This window comes from Macrobrachium rosenbergii, chromosome 26 (assembly GCF_040412425.1).
Source record: "Macrobrachium rosenbergii isolate ZJJX-2024 chromosome 26, ASM4041242v1, whole genome shotgun sequence".
In the NCBI taxonomy this organism is placed as follows: Eukaryota; Metazoa; Arthropoda; class Malacostraca; order Decapoda; family Palaemonidae; genus Macrobrachium; species Macrobrachium rosenbergii.
In genome coordinates this window covers 48059189-48082165 of record NC_089766.1, presented here as the reverse complement: position 1 = coordinate 48082165, position 22977 = coordinate 48059189, and the positions used below count along the sequence as shown (strand labels likewise).

The window sequence follows — 22977 nt, the reverse complement described above, 5'->3', positions numbered from 1 at the left end:
TACCCAGGCAAGTATGCACTGAACAGTGACCTACTGAATATTTAATATAAATCAATCAAACTAAGTTAATGGAAAAACAATTCAAAAATATGTGACTGACTTCTCGATGTGGAATAATAGTCAAGATGTAGCCACAATTACCTATTAACTATATTTCACTGATAATAAATAATGTACGTATATGTTTCCTGAAACCCCCCAGCTACCTGATAGATGTCAATAAACTAATGATGAGAATTATAGGTAAAAGTGATGTATCCTGTAATGTAGTGAGCTACTTGTTAGCTTGGAAAAGCAACTGAAAATTTTGTATTATAAAACATAGTTGTTCTGAACTCTAAGATATTTAAGTTTAACAGAGAAATGTATTCTATAACAACATGAGCTTTGAGATAGTCAATCTTCGGTTTATGAATCTCACCTTAAGAAATTAAAGTCTTTAAATATACTATATAGCTAAATATACTAATATAGCTAATAATGAATAAGAAAATTAAATTACCTATATATCCAGATACATCTAGTTAATTGCAACTGATAAACTAAAACTAGATTAAAGTAAAAGCAAACTATTTACCATCATAAAACAAATGAACTACTTGACAACTAATATATTAAACTGAAGAATTTATATTTAAAAAAAACCTATGCATCCTATGAATGAATGAACTGATAGGCCTTTGAAACTCCTAAGAAATTAAAATAAAATTACCCTGATAAGTACTGAAGTACTTGATAGATTTAAGCTGAATTTCATGAAACAACAGGGTTTTATCTTGAATAAACACAAAATGGTAAACAATTATATCCTAAACACGTACTGTTGAGTTATGGAGAAACAGGATGGCTAAATATTAAACAAGAAAAGACAACTATGTGGAAAACTGAACAATAATACAAATTCTAGTAAAATATTAAACCAGCAATTAGGTCTGAAAAAGTCTATACTGATAAATAAATTTTGAATCAAATTTAGTATAACCAACTCATTGATACAAATTGAACTGTATTTGACCTTGGTTGAACAGGCACCTTTATGACCCTGATAAGCAGGCACTTGCTTAAGACTACAAAACTTAGTACTGTCATAATTTGACAACACAAGCCCCGTATAAAAATATTACAAATGAAAATGCAGTTCTCTCTCCAGTAAAGTGAGACTGGCATATCTTCAACTAGTCCCTTTCTTGCCCACAGACACTTTCTTGAAGAGAAGAAGAAATAAGAGACTTTACATCATGCTGAGAACTTCTGACAAAGCATCAAGACGGCAAATAATTCGTTACAACCAAGCCTTAATCTTCCTATAGGGTACCTAGACCCCTTTCAGTAAAAGTAGCACAGATTCAACAGGGTCTTTTTAAGACTAGTTTCAAGTGCCTTTAATTTTTTCCCTAAATATCCTGAAATGAAATCTTATTTAATCAAAGCTAGAGTAAATATTACAGTAACAAAGTTGGATTTTTATAAAATTTACACAAAAAAGTTAAAGGCCTCAGTGTAAGTTTCAAATTGCAAATCAATGTAAAAAGTTCCTACCTTTATCTTATTATTATTATTAAAAATAATAATTATTATTATTATTGCTACTTGGGTTTATAATACTATTTCAACATGGTCACAAATCTGGTAAGATTTTCCAGCACCAACTACGTCCCACCTCTATAATTTGTCTCAAATCACCCAAATACTCCCTGGTTGGCTCAGGTACAACCCAGAAAAGTCAGTTACTGCTCTCTCTACTGACTTTCTCACTTTACTCATGAAAAGCCAAGTCATTTTAAAGAATACAACAACTTCCATAATCCCTAAGGAGTGGCAGAGAAAATTAAAACTCAAAATACCAAGATCTTTTTTATATAAAAGTTTGAACCCTACAAAGATCTACTTCCCTAGCTCATTGTACTTTAGTAGTTAAAAGTTACTTTTACAAAAATTAATAAACTTTATAAGAATAAAGTTATCGGCAATGACAGTCTTCAATCTTGTTTTACTTTTAATATCACTATCTCTTCATTCTGTCCTAGACCTAGGTCCAATATTTGAAACCACCATTTTCAGTTACTATAAAATCCTCCAAATTCATAGTTTTGACTCCATCTCGACAACCAGTTCCATCCAACCCAAATCATACATTTCCCCAAAAGAAGCTCATTTCACGTTCATCAGACACCTACCTTTCTGAAGTGTTATAAAACTTCTTTGGACCATTTTCTTCAAAATTCTTCAATTATCACCTTCAATAAAATGCTAGCTGTTGATAACCTGAAGGAATGAGAAAAGAAATTAGTTAAATTATGGAAAACCAAAGTCTTTTGGAAAAAGTGACCTCAATATTAAAACATTCTGTGCATTAAAGGCAGTGTAGTTTTAATGTAGTCCTGACTTAGTTCCATGACATAAGCGGTAGTCCAGGAATGTATCCTGACTTCATCTAAACCAATGGCCCAACAGTTCAAAAGTATTTCAGAAGTATTGTGGTCCCAAATCTTTGATACAGTAATATCCCCTCAAAATCAAAAGTAATTCAGATTGAATATACTAAAAAATCATTATTCACTGAAAATGGCCCTAACATTAAAAGCAGCCCACTAATAACGCAGTCCTTTCTCTTAATTCTGTACAAATACCCCGCACGATAGAGGTAGCTCAGTAGTGATGCAGGACTGTCTTTTAATGCTCTGAAAATGCAAAGTGAAATCTTATAGAGCTAAAATGCAATAAGGAAATTTCTCTGACAGAGCTCCAACAAATCCTTGGCAACTGTGTTTACTGAGCTAAGCAATGTGTCCGAAACCTTAATATTGGCAAAATTTCAGAGGGGGAAAACGAAGTTTTGAATTTTTTGTGTAGAAATAAAGTTGCAGTGAATATTGTCAAGAGACTTATGCTTTCCAGATTTTTTGCATGAAAATCTTGTAAGACACGCTATAGTCACCCCTTCAGAGTATCTTCTGACCAATCATTTTTTTCCAAGTAACATACCCAAACATATCTCATGTCTATGACCCTAGTCCACAGGTACTTTGAATGTGTAAGCTTTATATCTAACCATTTTAGAAGCTAAGTGGACCACATAAATACAGTCCAATTTATATATTTTGGGTCGTGACATCGTCTTCCATACAGATTTACTTTGTCCGTGTAAGTAAAAAGCTAAAAAGCTAGGAGCCAAAGGGACTCTGCAAACGCCCTATAGTAATGTCTACAATGTGGGTTGCAGAGACGGCAGTAACCCCTTAAGGGGTTTTCAATTTTAGGAATAAGGGCCAAAATTATCCCCAGTCCAGGAAAGTATGTCATCAGCTGTGCGTCAGGCTACCTGGATTGCATGATGGATTTTCCTGTATATATACCTAATTTTGTCCATTGGAGATTCAACCGAAAGAGTATTTATTGAAATCATAAAATCTTGTAAATACTGAGTATTAAAACTTGTTAAAAATGACGCAGATTCTCACATACAGTGATGGTTTTTCTAGCTTGAAATATGAACTTTTTCTTTTACATGACTGTGGTCAGTTAGTGTACTAATATAAACTATCGAAAGATAATTTATTTTTTTCTAACTTATAATTTTAATCATGAACAGCCACAAAAATCGTTCATTTAACAATAAATTAAACATTAAATCCAGCCATATAAGAAGATTTCAGCGCAACACTTTAGAAATACTCATATTCATAATGAAAGTAACCACCTCTAATTCTATCGCATCTGAACAGGAACCAAACATCTACGAAAATTACAGAATATCATCCAACTTATTTTCAAGATACCTCAGAACTATTTCTCAGTTTCGTACACCACATTCTCCTCTACAGAGCTGCAGCAAAAATCTATTTTACATTTACGCTTAAGCCTGGCTTACTAAAACTGTTTTCTAAATCTTATTGTAACCACGTTATAAATTGTTTTAAATCCATTTATTTCTTGATACCGTGTTCTTGGATTTTTTTAAATTAAAATGTTTTACCAGTATACTTTACTAGTACAGCACATTATCAGGTTCAGAATACCCCTAAAAGCTACATAACTAATTCGTAAAGTATTTGTTTGTAATGGAAAACAAAGGTGATGCATAACACTCAGTGAAAAACCAGTTTTTTTGGTCCTCAAACTAAAAACGAAAATATTTAGTCGGGAACTCGTCTAGACTAAAGCTGTTTGGCCATTGATCAATTGATTTACAGATCTGAGGCATACATGCCAAGCACTGGGTCATCTAGGGCCATTCATCGCTTAAAAATCAAGCATTAATTTGGCAAAAATTCATTAAAACTATAAATGATAAAAAATGCACCAAAAAATATATATAGTTTTTAATGTGAATTACAACTGAAGACTACCACGGCCTGGTTCCCGCCATATTTAAGCCTTATGTTTATTTTAACTTTAAAGTCTACTGTTTATGCTCATGATATTTGCCATCTTTTTATTTTGTTTTTACGTTCAATCCAAAGTACCTGGTACCGAATACGGCGGCCATTTTACACGTAAACTGGTAATTACCGAACTAGAGGGCGCGGTAGTATTCTGCAGTTTTACCGCCTTTCCTGTAACGCATCAAGCTGCAATTTAAATGATACAATCATATCATTGTTAACTTATCTACAAAGCTTCATTATCGTTTTCCATAGCCGTTACACATTTTAGAGCTAAACTAGATGGCTTTCTTTAAGTTGCACAAATTGGCTGCAAGGCTTTATTAAAAAAAAAAATCTTCTCTAGTCCTACTGGCAAAGGTTAGGTGCCCCACCTACAATACATTTACATCCAATGGATTTTTATTTTCGAGTTTTCTAGAGTCACAGTGGCTTTTACAAGTACCAGAATCTGGGAGAAGACCAGAACTTCAGACTGAAATGGCTACATAAACTTCTTTCCAAATGTAGTTTCTTCAGTGAGTTTAAATTAGGCATTTTATGCATCTGATTGAAGATCGAAACTTCATTTATATAAACTGTCTCAATTAAGACGTACTGCGTCTTCTGCACCTTATTATTTCAGAAAAACTATCCTGTCTGGAATGAAATTATGTTCTGAAACTCATGACACTTGGGAAGGTAAGTTTGGATTTCTCTGATTGAACGAGACAGTGTACTACCTATGACTAGGAATACCCAAAGACCCAATATAACAACTCTGTACTTCAGCAACTCGTATGCAGTTATTTTGTACCCTCTGAACAAGACACGGACCAAAATCAAACCCAAATGCCCAAGAGACACACTAAAATCAAATTCTTAATTCCCTTCAAAGTCTACTTTCCTCTCAGCACTTTCAGAAACTCTGTCAACATGAAATAACACCTTTAAAATTATTGTTCTTTTGTTGGTTCCACTCATGGTTTGCTATAGTTTCTCCCAATTCTCTGTGTTCATTTTCGTAGAATTATTAGGAATTTAAGATGTTACCATATCTAAACATAGTTTCCTAAAATCTGTAAACTGGAATTCACACTCCTCAGTATACTTGAGTACTCACCAGTGATACCCCAGGTTTCTCCCCCCTTCCTATTTGGTTATGGCAGTCCCTCCAATTGGCCCTCGTTTGGTTCACCAGGCAGGTCCTCTCGCCAGTTTTCGTGCATTGCTTTCTTGAAAAAATACTAATGTTTCATTATACTCCTTGGTATCTAATAGTTTATGCAACTTACTGCATATCCTGGTTCCTGAAATTCTCACTCCTCCCTGGTCCTATGTGTAGACATATTTGAAAGCAGTTTGTCAATGGTGGCTTCATAATGTTCCCTCTAAATTTCAAACTTTATTTCTAATTGCTTCGGGAGATTGGATTAGATACTCAGATAATTTCTCTACATGCCTGGCGATTTGCAACAGGGGCCTGTCTCCCAAAGTGGCCATAAAGTTGCCAGCCAGCCAAGTCTTGGCAGAAGGTGCTATCAGGTGGGTAGCTTTTACTAAACACTTGCAGCTTGACACAAAGGAATTCTATGTTCATTTATGTGTGATTATAATGACATTTTTCCACGTCACTTTTCTTTGAATAATTTTCTCCTGTAAGACAGCTGTTTTCTTTATAATTTGTTATTAGTTATTGTCCTCCCTTGAATTTTTCAAGCTTGTAGCGTTCAAGCGTCTTCCGTCTACTTTATTCCCCATGAAAAAAGCAAAAGAACCTGGAAAAAAAAAAAAAATATAAGAAACAAAAATGAATATGTAATAATGTATAGTCTAAACCTTCCTTTAATGACCTGAGCATGATATAATTTCCCAGTGTACCTTATAATCTGTTAATTACATCTTACAACCTAACCCCTTTATCTCACAGCTGTTAGTAAAGTTCATTTATTATTTCAAGACACTTATTCCATAATTAATCATTCTTTTTCACTCAATTCCGTGCTGTCTTAGCTTTGCACTCGTACCGTGCTGTACGCCCACCAAACCTGGCTTTCTGAGTACTGCGTTGCCAAACGCTTCTGATGACGTCACACTTATCGAAAGGATCGATCGGTTACAGTTCTCAGTGCTATTACTATACTGTAGTGCTACGCAGAAACTTGTTACTAAAAGCTTAAAACTAATAAATTATTGCGAATTGTACATAAGAGTCAAATACATCTTTCTAATTCTCCAATAAAACACTGCTGTATTGCAAACAAGTCCATAATTGCATTTTTGGATGCATATTCGTCGACTGCTTTGCAACAGACTGCAGTTTGTCCAAAATACAAGAGAAAAAGAAAAAAAATAAACTAAAACAAGTGAAATAGGTTACTGCACTCGTTCAAAATTATTCATTAGACCCACAAATCAAATATTCAGCCTTATATTTTTTATTCGACTGATCTGAGAAAACCAGCATCAAGCTCAAATGCTGAAAAATCAAAGAAGAAACTATTCCCTCCTCATCCACGAAAGCTTGGGGGATTATGCAACAGAGATCACTGTGCATTGTCTTAAGCAATCTCTAAGAGTTTGATCATGGACACATTATCCTGTTTAGTAGAACTAGACCAGTGAACCAAAAATAAACTCCGTTTGTATTTCGCTACTTTCTGATACAATGCATATTAAGTCTTATGCTTCTTCAGCACCGGCTCAGTAAAAAAAAAAAAATGTAATATACACTTCCTTACCATTCAGGAGTGACTGGCCTCGTGATGATATTGGCGTTAAAACTCAATAAATCATAGCTGCTTTGTCATGGACCAAACGTGACCAGTCAAGCAAAATGCCCAGGGACAGACCTGAGAAACAAGAGAATCATTATTAGTAAAGAGTTAATTGTATTTAATCCTAAACCTAACATAGGGACCAGACCTAATGTACTATTTGTAAGCTCAAAGTCTCGACAAGCAATACAGCAGTAGGTCTATACGTCGTGGACTGACTGACCTAAGACATTTGGCTGTCATTTATGGGACACTCGGGTACACCATTATGCCTAATACTATTGTTTTAATCAGTTCTGTTTTATAACTGGGATGAAAAATATGTATCCATTCATGCTTGCCGCCTTTGGCAGAAGACTCAACTTAGCTTGGTGTACGGTGCGGCACACGTGCAAAGCTAAGATAGCACTTGACTGAACACGGTAACTAAGCTGGATTAGTTCGTAAAGTGTCATTTTAGAAAAATAATTGAATTTTCCTGCCAGTCGTGTAAAAAGGTGAAGGGGGTTGGGGGGAGGAATAGGTTGTAGGATTGAATATCTACATTTATTCATTACGACAACCCCAACACCCAGTATCAAACAAAAACTGAATGATGAAAGGAATGAGGTTTAGAAGAACATTGTTCTGTGCAAATGAGAGCGTCCATACACCATTTTTGTACAGCCTTTATGATCGAGAAATGCCTTTAAAGATTGCAGTTCTGACCTTCGTCACGTTTGTACGATTTAACATGACACCTCAAATGAAAATTTCAAACTTCAGTCCTGGGCAAAACTTTACCGACCTATTCCTATCTCAAAGTTCATACTTTTATATAAACTAGATATAGGTTAAGCTCATGCTAAGTCAAGTAAGACGGCCGCACGAAGATATCGTTTTTATTATAATTTGTCGACCACACAATATAGACATCGGTGTATAAAATACTTTGATCCCTGAGGAGCTAGTGCTAAACACTGCGTCCCAAGGAGCTTCCGCCATGTTAAGTACTAGCACCTCGGAGAGGTTAATACCCTCCGCGTCAACGTCATTTTTCCTAGCCAGAGAGGTTCCTGGTTCCTCCCCCCTCGATGTTCAAGTCGTTTCAGTACTCCTATAAAGTCAATTTGAAACAGCCCAATTAATTTCCAGACAAGCAACCTGAATACAAACTTATTTTGCATGATTGATAGAGTCTAATTCTAGTTTTATCAAGTTCGCTTTGCAAGCCAGACAAAACTTAATTGCATACTAATTTTTCTATTACTTTCATTACTTATTAATTTCGCTATTAGTTTTATTGTTCATAGTAGTTTCGTGACTCCAATATATAACATATCTTAACCTACCATGTTGAATTCACAAACCTAAATTTCCAAGTCTAAAGTTAATTTACCGATTTTTTGATACTAATTCACAAGAAAAAGAAATTAGCCAAATGGTTCCTAAAGATGGACTGACGAAACTGATTATTTCGAAACAATACGTTCGCAATAATGGAATACAATTAAGAAAAAAATTAGGCAAAACAGCGAGTAGAAACCTTGAAAGGTGTAACCTTTCAATCGTTGGGAGAGTGTTGAGGAGATTAAGATGGAGGAAAGAGAAATGAACGAAAGTACTCTCAAAGGAACCAAAGGGGTTGCAGCTAGGGGCCGAAGGGACGCTGCAAAGAACCTTAGTGATAATGCCTACGGTGCACCGCTGGAGGTGCACTGACGGGGATTTGTAACAGTGATTGTCTTCATGCATGTACCGAAACGACTATTCAAAATGGCTGTAGTAGCCCCTATAGTGAAACCACCCCTGTAAAAAAAAAAAAATTACCTACATTAATGACATTAGGGAAAACAGATTCAAAAATAATTACTGTACATGACTACCCTAAAGTTCTATGGCTTTGGGGCAATGGAAACCATTAAATTTCTCTTCAAAACATATTACTGGTGTCTTTAATAATATCAGTAATGTTTAAATACATTAAAAACATTGAATAATGTCCTCTGCAACCGAATAATTATTCTGGTACCAGTTTCTGACATGAGACACGACTGATCCATTCTACAAGAATGGTCAATACTTAGCAGCGTTTGTTTCAATTGCTTGATAAAATGAACTGAAACTGTGTACAACATTTCATATTCAAATAACAAACCTTAGTTAACGATCAAATGCTCACGATAAATTCTAAACACATAACTGATGATCTCCAAACCTGAATAGACCTATTACCTTTGACTTAAAAACTATATAAAATTGTTTTAAAGTTCAATTATACTTCTGTCCACGTTTCACTCATTTAAAAAAACGAAAAATCAATAATTTAAAATGGTTAAAACTTATACAGCAAAAATGATACATGTTAGAAATCACTTCAGGTCTCAAAACAACAAAACCATGCCTTCATTAACCATCTAATGACCTCTCAAAGTATAGCATATCACCTCGATTCAGCCGGGTCCTGCTCGTTTCAGCCGGAAGTCATTTAGGTCAGTAACATCCAAAACTGGCAAACGGCCGAAATCGGTTTATACAGTTTGATCCCCGAGGGGCTGGTACTAAACACGGCGTCCCAAGGAGCTTCCGCCATGTCTTTTACAGCCATATGTGGCCTAAACTTCATATGGCCTGAAGGGTCATGTGATAATCGTCCCGAACTCATTCAGCTTTGTCAACAGGCTTTACCGTGAATTCCACCTATAATGCTTTGCTTTGGACTAATACCTGGTTTAATAACTCGCCTTAATCCCGTAATAAAATCCTTACATGCCAGAATCAGAATCACCTATATCTGCACCGAATGACTATTGAGAATATTATAGAATATACAATTTAGGTGGTTAGGTCACAATGAGAGCAAATTGAAAAAGTTACAAAGGTGTAACAGGAGGAAAACCTCGCAGTTGCACTATGAAATTGTTATAAGAGGGTGGAAAGTAAGATGGAATAGAGAGAATGTGAATGGAGGTACAGTAAAAGTAATGAAAGGGGTTGTAGCTATTGGCCTAAAGAAGGGATGCTGCAAAGAACCTTAAATAATACCTACAGTACACCCTGTGAGGTGCACTGACAGCACTAACCCCCCTAAAGGGTGAATGGCTATTTTACATGACTACCCCAGTTCATGACAATTTTCTGATGTAAACTTACATTTCACCCTTCAACATAATTATAATGGTACTTCCAACATGCCACATATTTCACCATAGCCAAGCTGAGGACCAGGTATTCAACTGCATGGTATGTCTGCTAAAATTGATTCTATCAATTACTACTTTCTCGTCGTCTGAGTGTTGAGATTGTGTGTATCAGACAATCATTATGGTTGAAGCCTAAATAACAATTTTTACAAATAAATGTCTTCATACCGCCTTGTGAAACTGATAGGTTTCGCAGTACCTCCTGTTAATATATAATAAATATACACCTTTCAAACCTGGTATATTATACCAGAAGTACAGTTCCTCGTCAATTGCATAACTTTCAACTAGCGTTTTAAAAGGAATTCAAGTACCAGCAAGATATTTACTAACTGCATTTAAGAACTTTCCGGTTTCCAATGTTAACTATTATTCCGAAAATTATTTAAGACGTGTCGAGAGTCAAAGAATTGTATTAACGCATTCAAATAATGCAGAATCCATTCAATAATTATCACGTCCATAAAACAAACCGTGAACTTTCAGTGAACATAATATTTTTACTAATAGGAACGTGCTATAAAGTTTTCTCTCTTTTGCATTAGTGATACAACTTTTTCGTTGCCTGAGGTTTTGCACAGGCTAAAATTCCTCAAACCTGATTTACTCTCAATTTTCATTTCAACACTGAATGACCTCATAGGTCCCAACGCTTGGCCCTTGGTTTAAATCTTATATTCCTCCGAAAATGATTGGAATGTCTGGTTAACCGTCTAAACAATCACAGAAACCATATTATATCATCCGTTCAAACAAAGGTCTTAAGTCAGTGAACCCAGACTTTAAACAGATAGTTCAACCCCTACCAGCTAAAATTCCTGCTGGATTCTGCTACACAATCCAGTAAACTTTGAAAAGTTAAAACCACTCTTATCTAACTCTAGCTCATGCATCCGTTCAAGACCGAGTCTTAAGTCACCCATAAAGAACCAGCCAGAGAGAGAGAGTCTTTGAAAAATTAGAGAACCATTGGAGAGAGAGAGAGAGAGAGAGAGAGAGAGAGAGAGAGAGAGAGAGAGAGAGAGAGAGAGAGAGAATATTATACACTTTCGAAGGGGATTGTCAAATGGGAACACCTTTCTGTGGATTGCCGTGGTCTGATCACCTTATCAGACTTGCATTGAACCAAATTTAATACAAAGTTTTAATGTCATATTCTTCTGTAAACAACGGGCCCCCTCCAAAGGCAAACACACACCACCACCAGTTTTACTTTTATCACAACGTACTTTCAGAATACTTTAATAGTTAATTTCCATATCTGTAATCAACATAAGTAACGGCCCTTCCTTTTTAACCATCCGGAGCAAAACTTCACAGTATTTTCCCCGATAAATGTTTAACTGCAATAATATTAGCAAAATATACTTCCATCCTCATTACCAAAAATTAAATATAAAAGCTCATTACCAAAAATTAAATATAAAAGCTTAGGTGGCACCAACAGTCACGGTGTTGTCATTCTGAAAAGCCAAGAAATGTAGAGAGTTCTTGCTTAATATCAGTTACCATAGAAACTTCAAATCATACCAAAGATGAGTACTACAAGATCCAGTCGATTAAATCACACCTCAGGCAGAAGACTCCTTATTAAACTAACCTATCACTAAGTAAAATCTAAATGCAAATGTGTAACGGATTATTTCGACAAAATACCTTTTAACTTTATACAAAAAGCCTTAAGAATTTCACTGTTCCCTGTAAGCGGCTGTACTAAATAGTTTTCAAACCCAAGCCGGTAGAACTACAGTATACCTCCGAGAGGCTTATTACCTTGGAAATGGAGTTTTTCTGTTGTATATTGGTTGCTTATGAAGAATTTACCGTTGTTTTGGGGGGATCGACTGTAATAATTAACCTCAGAACTGATATGTCATTGTATGGTGGCCATCTTGGAGTGCTATCGAGCATGCGCAGTGTCTTAGGGGGAACTTTTAGTAAAAAGTGGTTTCCTTCAACGGGGTCCGCCCTCCCCCCGGCTAAGTAACACGGCCTACTACGTTAATTTAGGTTAGTATAGTTTTTTTCTAATATGTCTCCTTAGCCAATTCCTTCTTAAAACATATGGCTGCCATATGCCTTGCGAATGCAAGGAACCATTTAACAGGGTGGCCATCACAGCAATATGTCCGTTCTCTCTACCCGTGTTTTACCCCACCCAAAACCTTCCCCCGAGTGTCCCAAAGGGTCCAAGATAAAGATGTGAGGTTAATAATAATTGACCGCCAATAAGCAACACCACCTCCTTCATCAGCAACACTAAAAGTATCGGAAATTGAGTAGGTGATAAGCCGTCCGGAGTAGTTCTATAGTTTTTCCCCAAAGTCTAACGCAGTTTGTTTTGGTATTCCATTTATATTCAGGTTACGAAATAATCCCAAGTAACTGAAAAATAATGACCAAATTCTGTCGGGAGTACTCAAAGTTCGAAGTCACTGAATATACCTGCAGTTTTAGAGCCATTCACAAAACTAATAATTTTAAATCCCCGAAGGAAACTAGTCGCTACTAACAAAACTTACCAGTAGCCTCGAATTGACAAAAATATTCTAGTCACCATATTTACTTACATAATCTACCGCAAATATATTGCATAAATAAAAGGTACATTCAGTTTTGTCACCTTGACCTTCAGCAATGATCACGCAACAACGGGTTAGATATCCAGCTGTTTATTCAACTTTAAATATTTGAACACTTGACACCAAATCTCTAGATACGAAAAGGAACATTATATAAAAACCAAATACCTTTCTTACCCAGAAGCACCGGTGATGTGAACACGAAATGGGGTTTTTCCCTTCGAAAACCTTCAAGAATTTTGGCCATAGACACCCGCACGCCCATCTCGTCCCAAGAAAGCCAGGTGACCGGGTCCTGATACAACCGAAACTTCCGGCTACCTGTTCAAGTCACTTTGCCGGCAAAAAGTTCATTAACGTCAATTTTATCCACCTGGATTAACAGCTGGACAATTCACAATCACGAACCCTCACTAGGCCTGTAATCTATTTCACTGCAAAGTCCCCTAATATAATCAAATCAGACCAATATCAAATAAAATTCTCGTAGATCAAGCACTTACCAAGACATGGCGCCCTTCTCCTCTTTGCGTTTCTTCCCCGTCAGTTGCAATACTTTGTCCGTTTCTTACTAAATACGACAGACAGTATCCATTTTTCGTTAGGCCTACACCGCTCCAACATCGGGAAAAATCTCCAGTCTAAGTAGGCCTAACAGTGACAATTGCTCGTGCAATTTAATCAATTATCTGACTTCTCGAGCAACCAGCACTATGAAATGTCACTACCAAGGAGCTAACCTCCTTGATCAGTACCAACCAGAAAACATTGAATGGATTAGTATTCCAGTTTCAGGCCGGCAAAAATAACCCCGCAGAAGGGTCTGTAAATTCGGTTTTTAATTGGTCAGCTGAAACGAAAGAGTCCAAATGCATTGTTCTGACTGGTGAGAGAGAACTCTTTATCCCTCCTAACCAATGACAAATCTGTAGGTATATATGGGCGGCTGTTTGACTTCGTTAAGTATAACTACTGGTTCCAAAGCCAAACGACGTAACTAAGTCATTTGAAGTTGTTTGACAATTGCACTATTACCGATACTCGACTTCCACGGGGCAATTATGATGGAAAGGAATGTATAAAAATGATCAATATCTGAAATATACGATGAATATGAAAGTTGCTTCAAGCATTCAGTACAAAAATTTACGGAAAGTACCCATTGGAAATCAATGGTCTGGTTAAACTATTTGAAGACGGACAATAAACAATAAAAAAAAAGTTTAAATGTAAAAAAAAATACAAATATTTTTAGAGGATTGTCCAAATTTGCATTCATTAGCAATAACGATAATAAAATACCATGCCAAAAAAACATAATATATATAAAACTGTGTATAACTGAATCACGAAAATGTGGAACGTGATGAATATATAACTAAATGATAAAAAATCCTTCGTGGACTTTGTCTTTGTACAGAACTATATTTCTAATAAAAAATTTCACAGTACTTACCGTCTCTCATCCACTAGATGCATATGAGTGCATTAACAATTTCTGAGAGTTAATACAATTTTAAAGGAACTTACAGGCTACGAGCTACCAAGTATGCAGAGGCAATGAAATCAAACCACATCTCCAAAACCACATTTATTATTTGTCTCCAGAAAACGATGTATAAAAATTTAACATGAGCGTTCGTTGTATACTAAAGACTAGGAGTTTTATTACAGACCATACATTACGGTTCCTTTCTCTAGATAGAATAAATATTTTAAAAACCCAGACGTTTTTCATCGTCGGCTGCGATGCCAAGTACCATTTTCATCAGCCAACCAAAGGTTTCGAGTCTCGAGTTGTTGGGAAATTAAGAATTGGAATGTTAAAAGAACTGACATTGACGAAAAATGATATTCTGGTGTAAATATTCGTTTAACTTTGCTGCCAATAGCAAGCGTTGATTTCAAAATGATAATAATTCGTGCTTTTTCATATGAACGAAGTGAGACAATATATATCAGTTTAATGTTTGCTTCATACCCGGAAAAAATAGACCAAAATCCATTAATATGAGTTTGATTACCAGAACCAGTGAAAAATAAATGCTAGCGTGACGTATAAGAGACGGAGCAGCCGCAGGCCGCCATGTTTGTACTCCTTCGCAATTCTGTTCTCAAGAGGTGGCTTTTTTTAAACCGGAATACACTTTAATGCCCTGGGGGGTCGCATCGTTTACGCCTCTTCCCATCGACTCGCAACTGTCCCATGATGAATCTCTGTCTGTCGATCCGGACCTTAATTCTCTCGTTCTTCAAGGCGTCACACAGGGTTTCCAGAGCGGCGTCAAGTTGCGCTGGGCTACCCATAGCCTGTACCGAAAAAAAACCGGTTTTGTAATGTCTATGATTCTCTTTCTTTATTTTATGATTTATTTACAGTGTCGTCTATTTATTTATTTTTTTCTCTCTCTAATAACTTATCTCTTCTTTCTGTATTTCCTGTTACTTTCTGTTATTTCTTTCTAATGAACGCCTGGATATTCTTTGGAAGCTTGAATTTCAAGTCAGTGGCCCCTTTGGTGGGCTTGTTCCGTGTGAATAGGGTTATTCATCTTCTGAATAATAATAATTGATAAAAAGATGGACTTGGTTTTTTTTTTTTTTTACGGTAAAAGAGGGACAACTGTCACTTATCACTATTCAAAATGAGTACTTCATTTGCTTTCATTATTATTAATACGAGGGTCTTGCCTGCATGAGAAGAGTTCTTATTTGTTTTGATATCATTAACAAGAGGTACTTGTTTTGTAATGAGTTCTAATAATTACTGAAAATCTATTATAATGAGTTCTAACAATTACTGAAAATCTATTGTAATGAGTTCTAACAATTACTGAAAATCTATTGTAATGAGTTCTAATAATTACTGAAAATCTGTTATAATGAGTTCTAATAATTACTGAAAATCTATTATAATGAGTTCTAACAATTACTGAAAATCTATTGTAATGAGTTCTAACAATTACTGAAAATCTATTGTAATGAGTTCTAATAATTACTGAAAATCTATTATAATGAGTTCTAATAATTACTGAAAATCTATTGTAATGCATTTTAATAATTACTGAAAATCTATTGTAACGAGTTCTAACAATTACTGAAAATCTATTGTAATGAGTTCTAACAATTACTGAAAACCTATTGTAATGAGTTCTAACAATTACTGAAAATCTATTGTAATGAGTTCTAACAATTACTGAAAATCTACCGTAATGATTCTAATAATTACTGAAAATCTAAACGATATTTTTTTATAAACCAGATCAAAAGATCGTCACCTTTTTCCTAAATCACTCTCGAGGAATATAGGATGGGGATCGGAGGTGAAGTAGTAACGTTCGAGAGGCTGGACAGCTATGTTGGAACGTAAGAAGACTTAAAGGGCCAAGAGCAGGGCAGCTGGAGGCTTACGAAATGGGACAAACCTTTGCTTGCTGCTTCTTACCTTCAGAAGTGCCAAAGGTCGCCTGCTGCCTCGAATGGTGAAATCATAGTAGTAGGCTTCTCCAACCTTCTCGTTCAACTTATTGATGAACTGTTGACATAAAGAAAATTAACGATTAAATGAGAAAAAAGTATAACAAAACATGCGCCAAAGTTTCTTTGATGCAATGAACTGTTGGCATAAAGAAAATTAACGATTAAATAAGAAAAAAAAATATAACAAAACATGCGCCCAAAGTTTCTTCGATGCAAGCGAGTCTCCTGTACAGCTACTACAGCGTACAATCAAGGCCACTGAAAATAGATCTATCTTTTGGTGGTCTTGGTATAATGGTATAATACTGTATGAGCCGCGGCCCAAGAAACTTTACCACGACCTGGTGGTGGCCTATCTTTTATCATTCCCAGAAGCACAAACATGGTTAACTTTAACCTTAAATAAAATAAAAACTACTGAGGCTAGAGGGCTGCAATTTGGTATGGTTGATGATTGGAGGGTGGATGATCAACATACCAATTTGCAGCCCTCTAGCCTCAGTCTTTTTAAGATCTGAGGGCACACAGAAAAAGTGCAGACAGAATAAAGTGTGAACAGAATAAAGTGCGGACAGAAAAAAGCGCAGACAGAATAAAGAGCGGACAGAATAAAGGGCAGATGGAAAAGGTTTGATCAGACTAAAGTGCGGACAGACAGACAAAGCCGGCACAATAGTTTTCTTTTACAGAAAATAAAAAATACAAAGTATTCTATAGCCTCAGAGTCGGATGGTACTGGTGATGTTGTCCTGGTGATGTTGTCTTTCGAATTTTCTCAAAAGGAACAATAACTGGGTGCTACTTTGGCTTGTTACCTACGCATCACCTAATCCAGGGGGCTAGTACTAAACATGGCGGAAGCTCAATGGGATGCTATGTTTAGTACTAGCCCTTGGGGATCAAAGATATCGTTTATTGATATAATTTGTCGACTACACAATAAAGAAATGGGTACATAATACTTTGATCCCCAAGGGGCTAGTACTAAACATGGTAACCCAAGGAGCTTCTGCCATGTTTAGTACTAGCCCTTGGGGATCAAAGATATCGTTTATGATTATAATTTGTCGACCACACAATACAGAAATGGGTCTATACAATACTTTGATCCCCAAGGGGCTAGTGCTAAACACAATGTCCCATTGTTTTCAATATCCTTTTCCCTTCCTCCATTTTTTGGAGGGGGTGGGATGGGAAAGCAGGCACGTATAGCTAAAGGAAAGATAGATATATCACCTAGATATGCTCTGAAAATCACAAATGGGAGATGTCTTCCAAAGCAGCATGGCTTCTGTTGTGAGTATTGTAAATTGACACAACCTTACTTACCTCTTGCTCGCTTCCTTTCACGACCTTGCCTTTGCCCCACATTCCCTTCATGGATATCCTCTTGGTTATGGCGTCGTCAGGGATGACCAGATCTTGTGGCAGGACTGAGAAAGCTGAGGGGAAAGTCAGGTTCGTTAGTCTTACATGTGATTTTAAGATATCAATAAATATAGCAAAGCATTTTGAATCTGCATTGAAATATAGAGTATAGCTGGATATTTTTATTTTACAGTGACTACTGTATCATACTTTAATGATCAAATACTTTAAAGGCATAAAAATGGACTATGGTAAGTTTGCTCGGCTTAAATTTTCGAGAAAGCCAATTCAGAGTGATCAGTTATTCCACGTGACAGGAGTACTTGACGACACAGAAACTTAGGAGGGGACAGGTCACTGTATTTTGTCTATATTTTGCTTAAAAAATTATTTGTGGCTTATCTAGTTTTCACTTACTCTCATTAGATTATTTTTATCAAGGCAATGCATGGCCTGAAGTTTACAGGGTCTTTTGGTATATTTTCGTAGGCTTTGGCACAACTGGTCAAACATATTTAGCCGATTTCTCTTGAAGATTACTTTATCCAGTACTTCCTTAACTTCTGGCATTTTTGTATTAAAGTGCTCCCCAATTTTTTTCGTGGGGATAGGTTCCAGAACCCACCACAGAAATGCAAAATCCGTGAAAATGCAAAATCCCCTCTAAAAACTTTTATAACTGCCAAATACCCAGTACCCCTCAAACTCAAACGCTTATAACTGCCCATTTTAACAGTTCACTGCCTAATTTAATATGAAAAAAAGTGAACTGGTGAAAGTTCCTGCGTAAAAGTGAAAGATGTTCCACAAAAGTCTGTGACAGGGTGAAGCGCGGAAAAGTGGGGGTCCACTGCAAATTTAGTACAGTGATAAAATATTTTTGGTCAGTTTATCTTAATATTCTGGTTAATATTATAAAATGTCCAATTTCTTAAAAAACCTCAGCTTGCTTTTCTTTGTTTAGTTTCTAACTGATCTCTAAATGAAAAGATAATACATACCATCAGTCTTGACGGCTTCGCTCCATCCCGCTGGCATAACCTCGATTTTGGTCTGCAGTCGGTAATTCGGTTCGGCAACAGTAATTTGGAACGGACCAAGTGTAAACTGGGAGATGTCCCCATCGGTCAAGGTGAACCTTAAATGATTGAGGATATAAGTGTTGAAATCAGATCACTTGAAAAGCATAGACTAGATGCCCCCTTTGGTAAATGAAAGCTTTAAAATTGAAAACTACTACCCATCTTGATTAAAATAAAATGGTAAAGGATACATCTGCAATAGTCTCCTCAGTATTTTCTGTGACAGTTTGGTATATCAAAGCAGGCACCACATATGGCTAAAGCTCTCTGGTTTTTCTGAAATAGTCATAAGATTGTCTGCCACCACTGTAGATTGTTAGAAATTAACTTTAACTCTACAACAAACTGTGGATGGACTGTAATGAACTGCTAAGGGACAATCCTGTAATAGGCCTACAACAATTGTACCACTATTGATGTACATCCACTCTATATGTCTAACTGCTTCTATAATTCTGTGGTGGAATCTCTTCATGTTATGAGGGGCAACTCATAGCAGTGAATTGTGGGTGTCTGTGGGCAGGTCTAAGAAAATTTGTCTCAAGAAAGACTGAGCTTCAAGGAAGGTCAAATTCTTACTTGTGCTAATTACAGGATAGAATAAGATCTGACTTAAAGTTGTTACAGGGGTAAGACCCAGTTTTTGGCAGTCACAGGCAAGGTACGTAGTTGTTCTACATTAAGAAAGCCATGGGGTCTTACTCTTAGAGCAGAGAAGTAGAAAGGTGGGTCAAATCTTGTTCTAGGTAGTTACTGAGCTGAGTGGGTATCAGTGTAAAAAAAAATATTTTTTAGGATGGGACAATGATTATATTTCCCTTAATGAAGCAACTTAACAATGGATTATATGGTACTTTTTAACCACAATACAAATGAACAAAGTATAGGATAACGGATATAAGGCAGAAAAAATGTAGATAATACTAAAACACATTTCATGCTAAGAATATTTTAGCTAAACCTGAGAGCAACACAACAAAGTTATACACATACAAGTTTCAGGTTAATCCATGTAAAGTTATAAGTTATAGTAAATTTAATACAGCTCATCTTACTGATAAATCATGGAACTTGAAGATAGTGTAACTACACTTCCAAGCAACAGAGGTTCTCCTTTGAGGAATTTATGTTAAGAGAATAATAAATCTTGTAAACTTACTTTGTGTTCCCGAGCAGTTTACCATCCTTCCTCTTGTTGGTTATTTGGATCTTTCCTTTTAGTGTTTGGCCCTGCATAGGGACGTGGAATTTAATAAAGTCATTAATGTGACTATCCCTACCAGCAGTGGTAGTACTTATGTGCTAAATCTTAGAGGATACCTCTTAAAATTACCAACTAATTGACATAGGCAGCACAGTAGTAGTGGTTAATTGCTGAACCTCTGTAACTCCCTCGTAACATAATCGACTGATTAACATTAGTTGTGGTAGCTGTATTTTAACACCAAATCCATGGAACAATATCAATAAAGCAAAAAAAGGATGACATATTTTCTCAAAACAACTGTAGATGGTATGTAAACTTAGTCTGATATGATACCATCAACCCAATCACAAACAAAAGGGGTGAATGAAATTAGTACAACTTACGGCCAACAGTGCGGGATCAACTGGCATGCCAGCGTCCTCATCGTAGAGAACGAAATCCAAGTAAAAGTCTGTCCTGGCATTAACGAAGGCAGGTTGGGATACAATCCTCAGCGAAACAGGTTTCTGGGCAGTTCTGAAATTTAACGTAACATGACTTGAAGAATCAGAGAAGTCTACTGGTACCAAAGCCAACGTTAGCACTAGTTTTCCTGTGGGTTTGAGCAAAGCATTCACTGGCAGCGTCAAAATCAAAAGTTCCCCGACACCCGGCTGTTATTACTTTCACGACACAGAGAGTTGTGCTAGGTTCACCTACATGTGTCAATGTTGTTGGACTTCTGCGTCTGACGGTACATAAGGATGCTGACTTTTGGATCTGACTAAATAAAGATGCAGATTTTTTAACTGGGCTGTTACCCGTGATAGGGACGACTAAATCTGACAGTACATGAGGATGCAGACTTTTGGATCAGATTGTACTAGGGACATAAACAATTAAATCTGCCTGTACATAGGATGTATGTCTATGCTGCTCACAACACCATCCATAAAAAGGGCAGTGCTTATACACTGCAAGGGACCTTAAGGGTCTACTTTGAGAGAGAAGGGTGACAATGAAGCAAAATATGCCAGAAGAATAAGTGGCTGAGTTTGTCTAACATAACACAACAATAATTATTAGTGAAATTATCCTGATGAATGAAAGTACAGGATCACTGATTTACAGTAACTACAATAATATCTTTATTGTTAAACTGGGTTTAACACAGCATTTTATTACTTGTTATAAGTGTCATTATCAACATGATTACTGCAATTATCAGCATCACTGGCATCATGCCCATTCTTGTATTAGTTATTAAAATGTTTTCCTGCGTGGCTCATAATTTAATACAATAAACACTAGTAAACCAGTAAGTATTCAAGAAGAAAGATGATTTTCAGCATAACAGATGCTATGAATCACATAGGCAACATTACATACAAAATTCTCATTCTTACCGGAAAGTGTAATCAAGTCCGGTATTCAGACCAGCTACTGTGCCCGGGTAAGCGACGACAAAGGACAGAGTGTAACCTTCACCGGCTCGATTAACTGACAAGTTGGTGAAGTTGGCAGACCCGTCCCTGTATGGGACAATGGTCGTTCCCATAAGCACGGCACCAGGGGGTCCCCCGCTGAGGACAGCTTGGAATTCCCACGGTTCACTAGCATAGCCAAGGTCTTCTATATCACCTCCCTGTGTTCATCATAACGTATGGAATGTTTCAATTACTGTACGCTTCAATGTGCATATGTATACTGCTTTTATTACTTTTATTAGCAGACATGCACTTTCAAGCTTCTAAAGAATAAAAATCCTTTGCAAAAATATAAGGCACAAGGCATGGGCAACATATTTAATGGTGAGAAGTGAGTCACTTCACTTTAAGATAAGCACGTTGAAGGCTTAGGCACATTACTTTAAGAGCATGAGCAATCTATCTAGGTCTGAGTCATATCTGACACTGTCAGTTAACAATTTCCATCAATATGCTAGTCAGAGCCTTTTATAGCTTTTGCCAAAGAAAAATAATGAAAAAAGTCCCACAGCAGCACTTACGTCGCTCGTCTGGACAGTAATGATGGGTTGAACAGCGAAGGGTGTGAATGCAACATTATCCACGGGGATGCCTTCTTCTACTGTCGATCCACTGGGTTCTTCGTATACAGTTGCCTGTAGACTCTGGTTGAGCTTGGCATTCTCTTCCTCCTGCTTAACATTGCTGTACAGCTGGCCACCTTCCACGACAACAGAGCCAAATTCTTCACTTGCAGGTTCCCCTGCTGGCTCTGGAGGTGGGATAGGATCTTCAACCTGCAAAATGGAATTGTTGTTGCATTAAGCTCAGGGCCTCAACTACAGTGTTGTATAGCTGCATCTAAGGTATACATAATAATGTTGCTTAATCATAACTCTGACCTAATCGATGCTTGTACTAAGGTGTACCTAAGGACTTTCAAAAGAGGTAAACTTGTTTCTTTGCATTTATGACCAAAGAAGTGATTATTCTTTTGATGTATCTACTCTCTACAGCTTCATTGACTTATGAACCTAATGACTGTCACACCTAACTTTAAACTCGTATTGGCATCTTACTTAATCTATGACCTTAAGAAAATTCGTTCTGCCAAGTTCTTGACCTGCCATTTACCCGTTCAGTAAACTTATCAATTAAAAACAAGAGTTGGTTATCTAGTGTTTATGATGATATATAAACCTGTGAATGGAAGTGTATTTACGGCGATGAGGTCAGCTGTTCCTCTAATAGTGACTGAAATAACTCTGGGTTTCCACCCTTCTGTTTTTCTAAGGAGTCAACTCTAATCACCTCTTCCAGAGCCAAAACTCACTCCTATTCCTGCCTTGTCCTTCTTCCTTTCTGTCTCCAATTCCCCTTCGACCTACACTCGATGACAGCACTTGAATGCCTTCCCATCGGCCCCATGATAAAAGATTCTACTCTTCCTATTGCTCCTTTCATCTGAGCCTGCTTTACAAGCCCCAAAC

At 36.6% G+C, this 22977-nt stretch overlaps 1 protein-coding gene and 1 long non-coding RNA gene across 3 annotated transcripts in view; both read right to left on the bottom strand.

The window, feature by feature from the left end:
• Positions 1 to 1062: 1062 nt before the first annotated feature.
• LOC136853171 (uncharacterized) lies at positions 1063 to 13807 on the bottom strand. 2 transcript variants are annotated; one of them, XR_010857376.1, is made up of 5 exons: positions 13409 to 13807; positions 7106 to 7216; positions 5488 to 6142; positions 2178 to 2265; positions 1063 to 1204 (listed from the first exon to the last, which is right to left on the bottom strand). It is a non-coding gene; the product is annotated as an uncharacterized lncRNA (long non-coding RNA). The 2 variants fall into 2 exon arrangements; XR_010857375.1 differs by lacking the exon at positions 1063 to 1204 and having other exon boundaries at positions 1972 to 2265.
• Positions 13808 to 14483: 676 nt separating this feature from the next.
• Positions 14484 to 22977, bottom strand: part of LOC136853170 (fibrocystin-L-like) — an 88251-nt gene continuing 79757 nt past the window's right edge. The window contains 8 exon segments of the mRNA XM_067128505.1: positions 14484 to 15215; positions 16351 to 16440; positions 17715 to 17827; positions 18755 to 18891; positions 19995 to 20065; positions 20426 to 20558; positions 21428 to 21666; positions 22030 to 22284. Coding sequence (XP_066984606.1) covers positions 15054 to 15215; positions 16351 to 16440; positions 17715 to 17827; positions 18755 to 18891; positions 19995 to 20065; positions 20426 to 20558; positions 21428 to 21666; positions 22030 to 22284 — 1200 coding nt within the window. The 3' untranslated portion in view covers positions 14484 to 15053.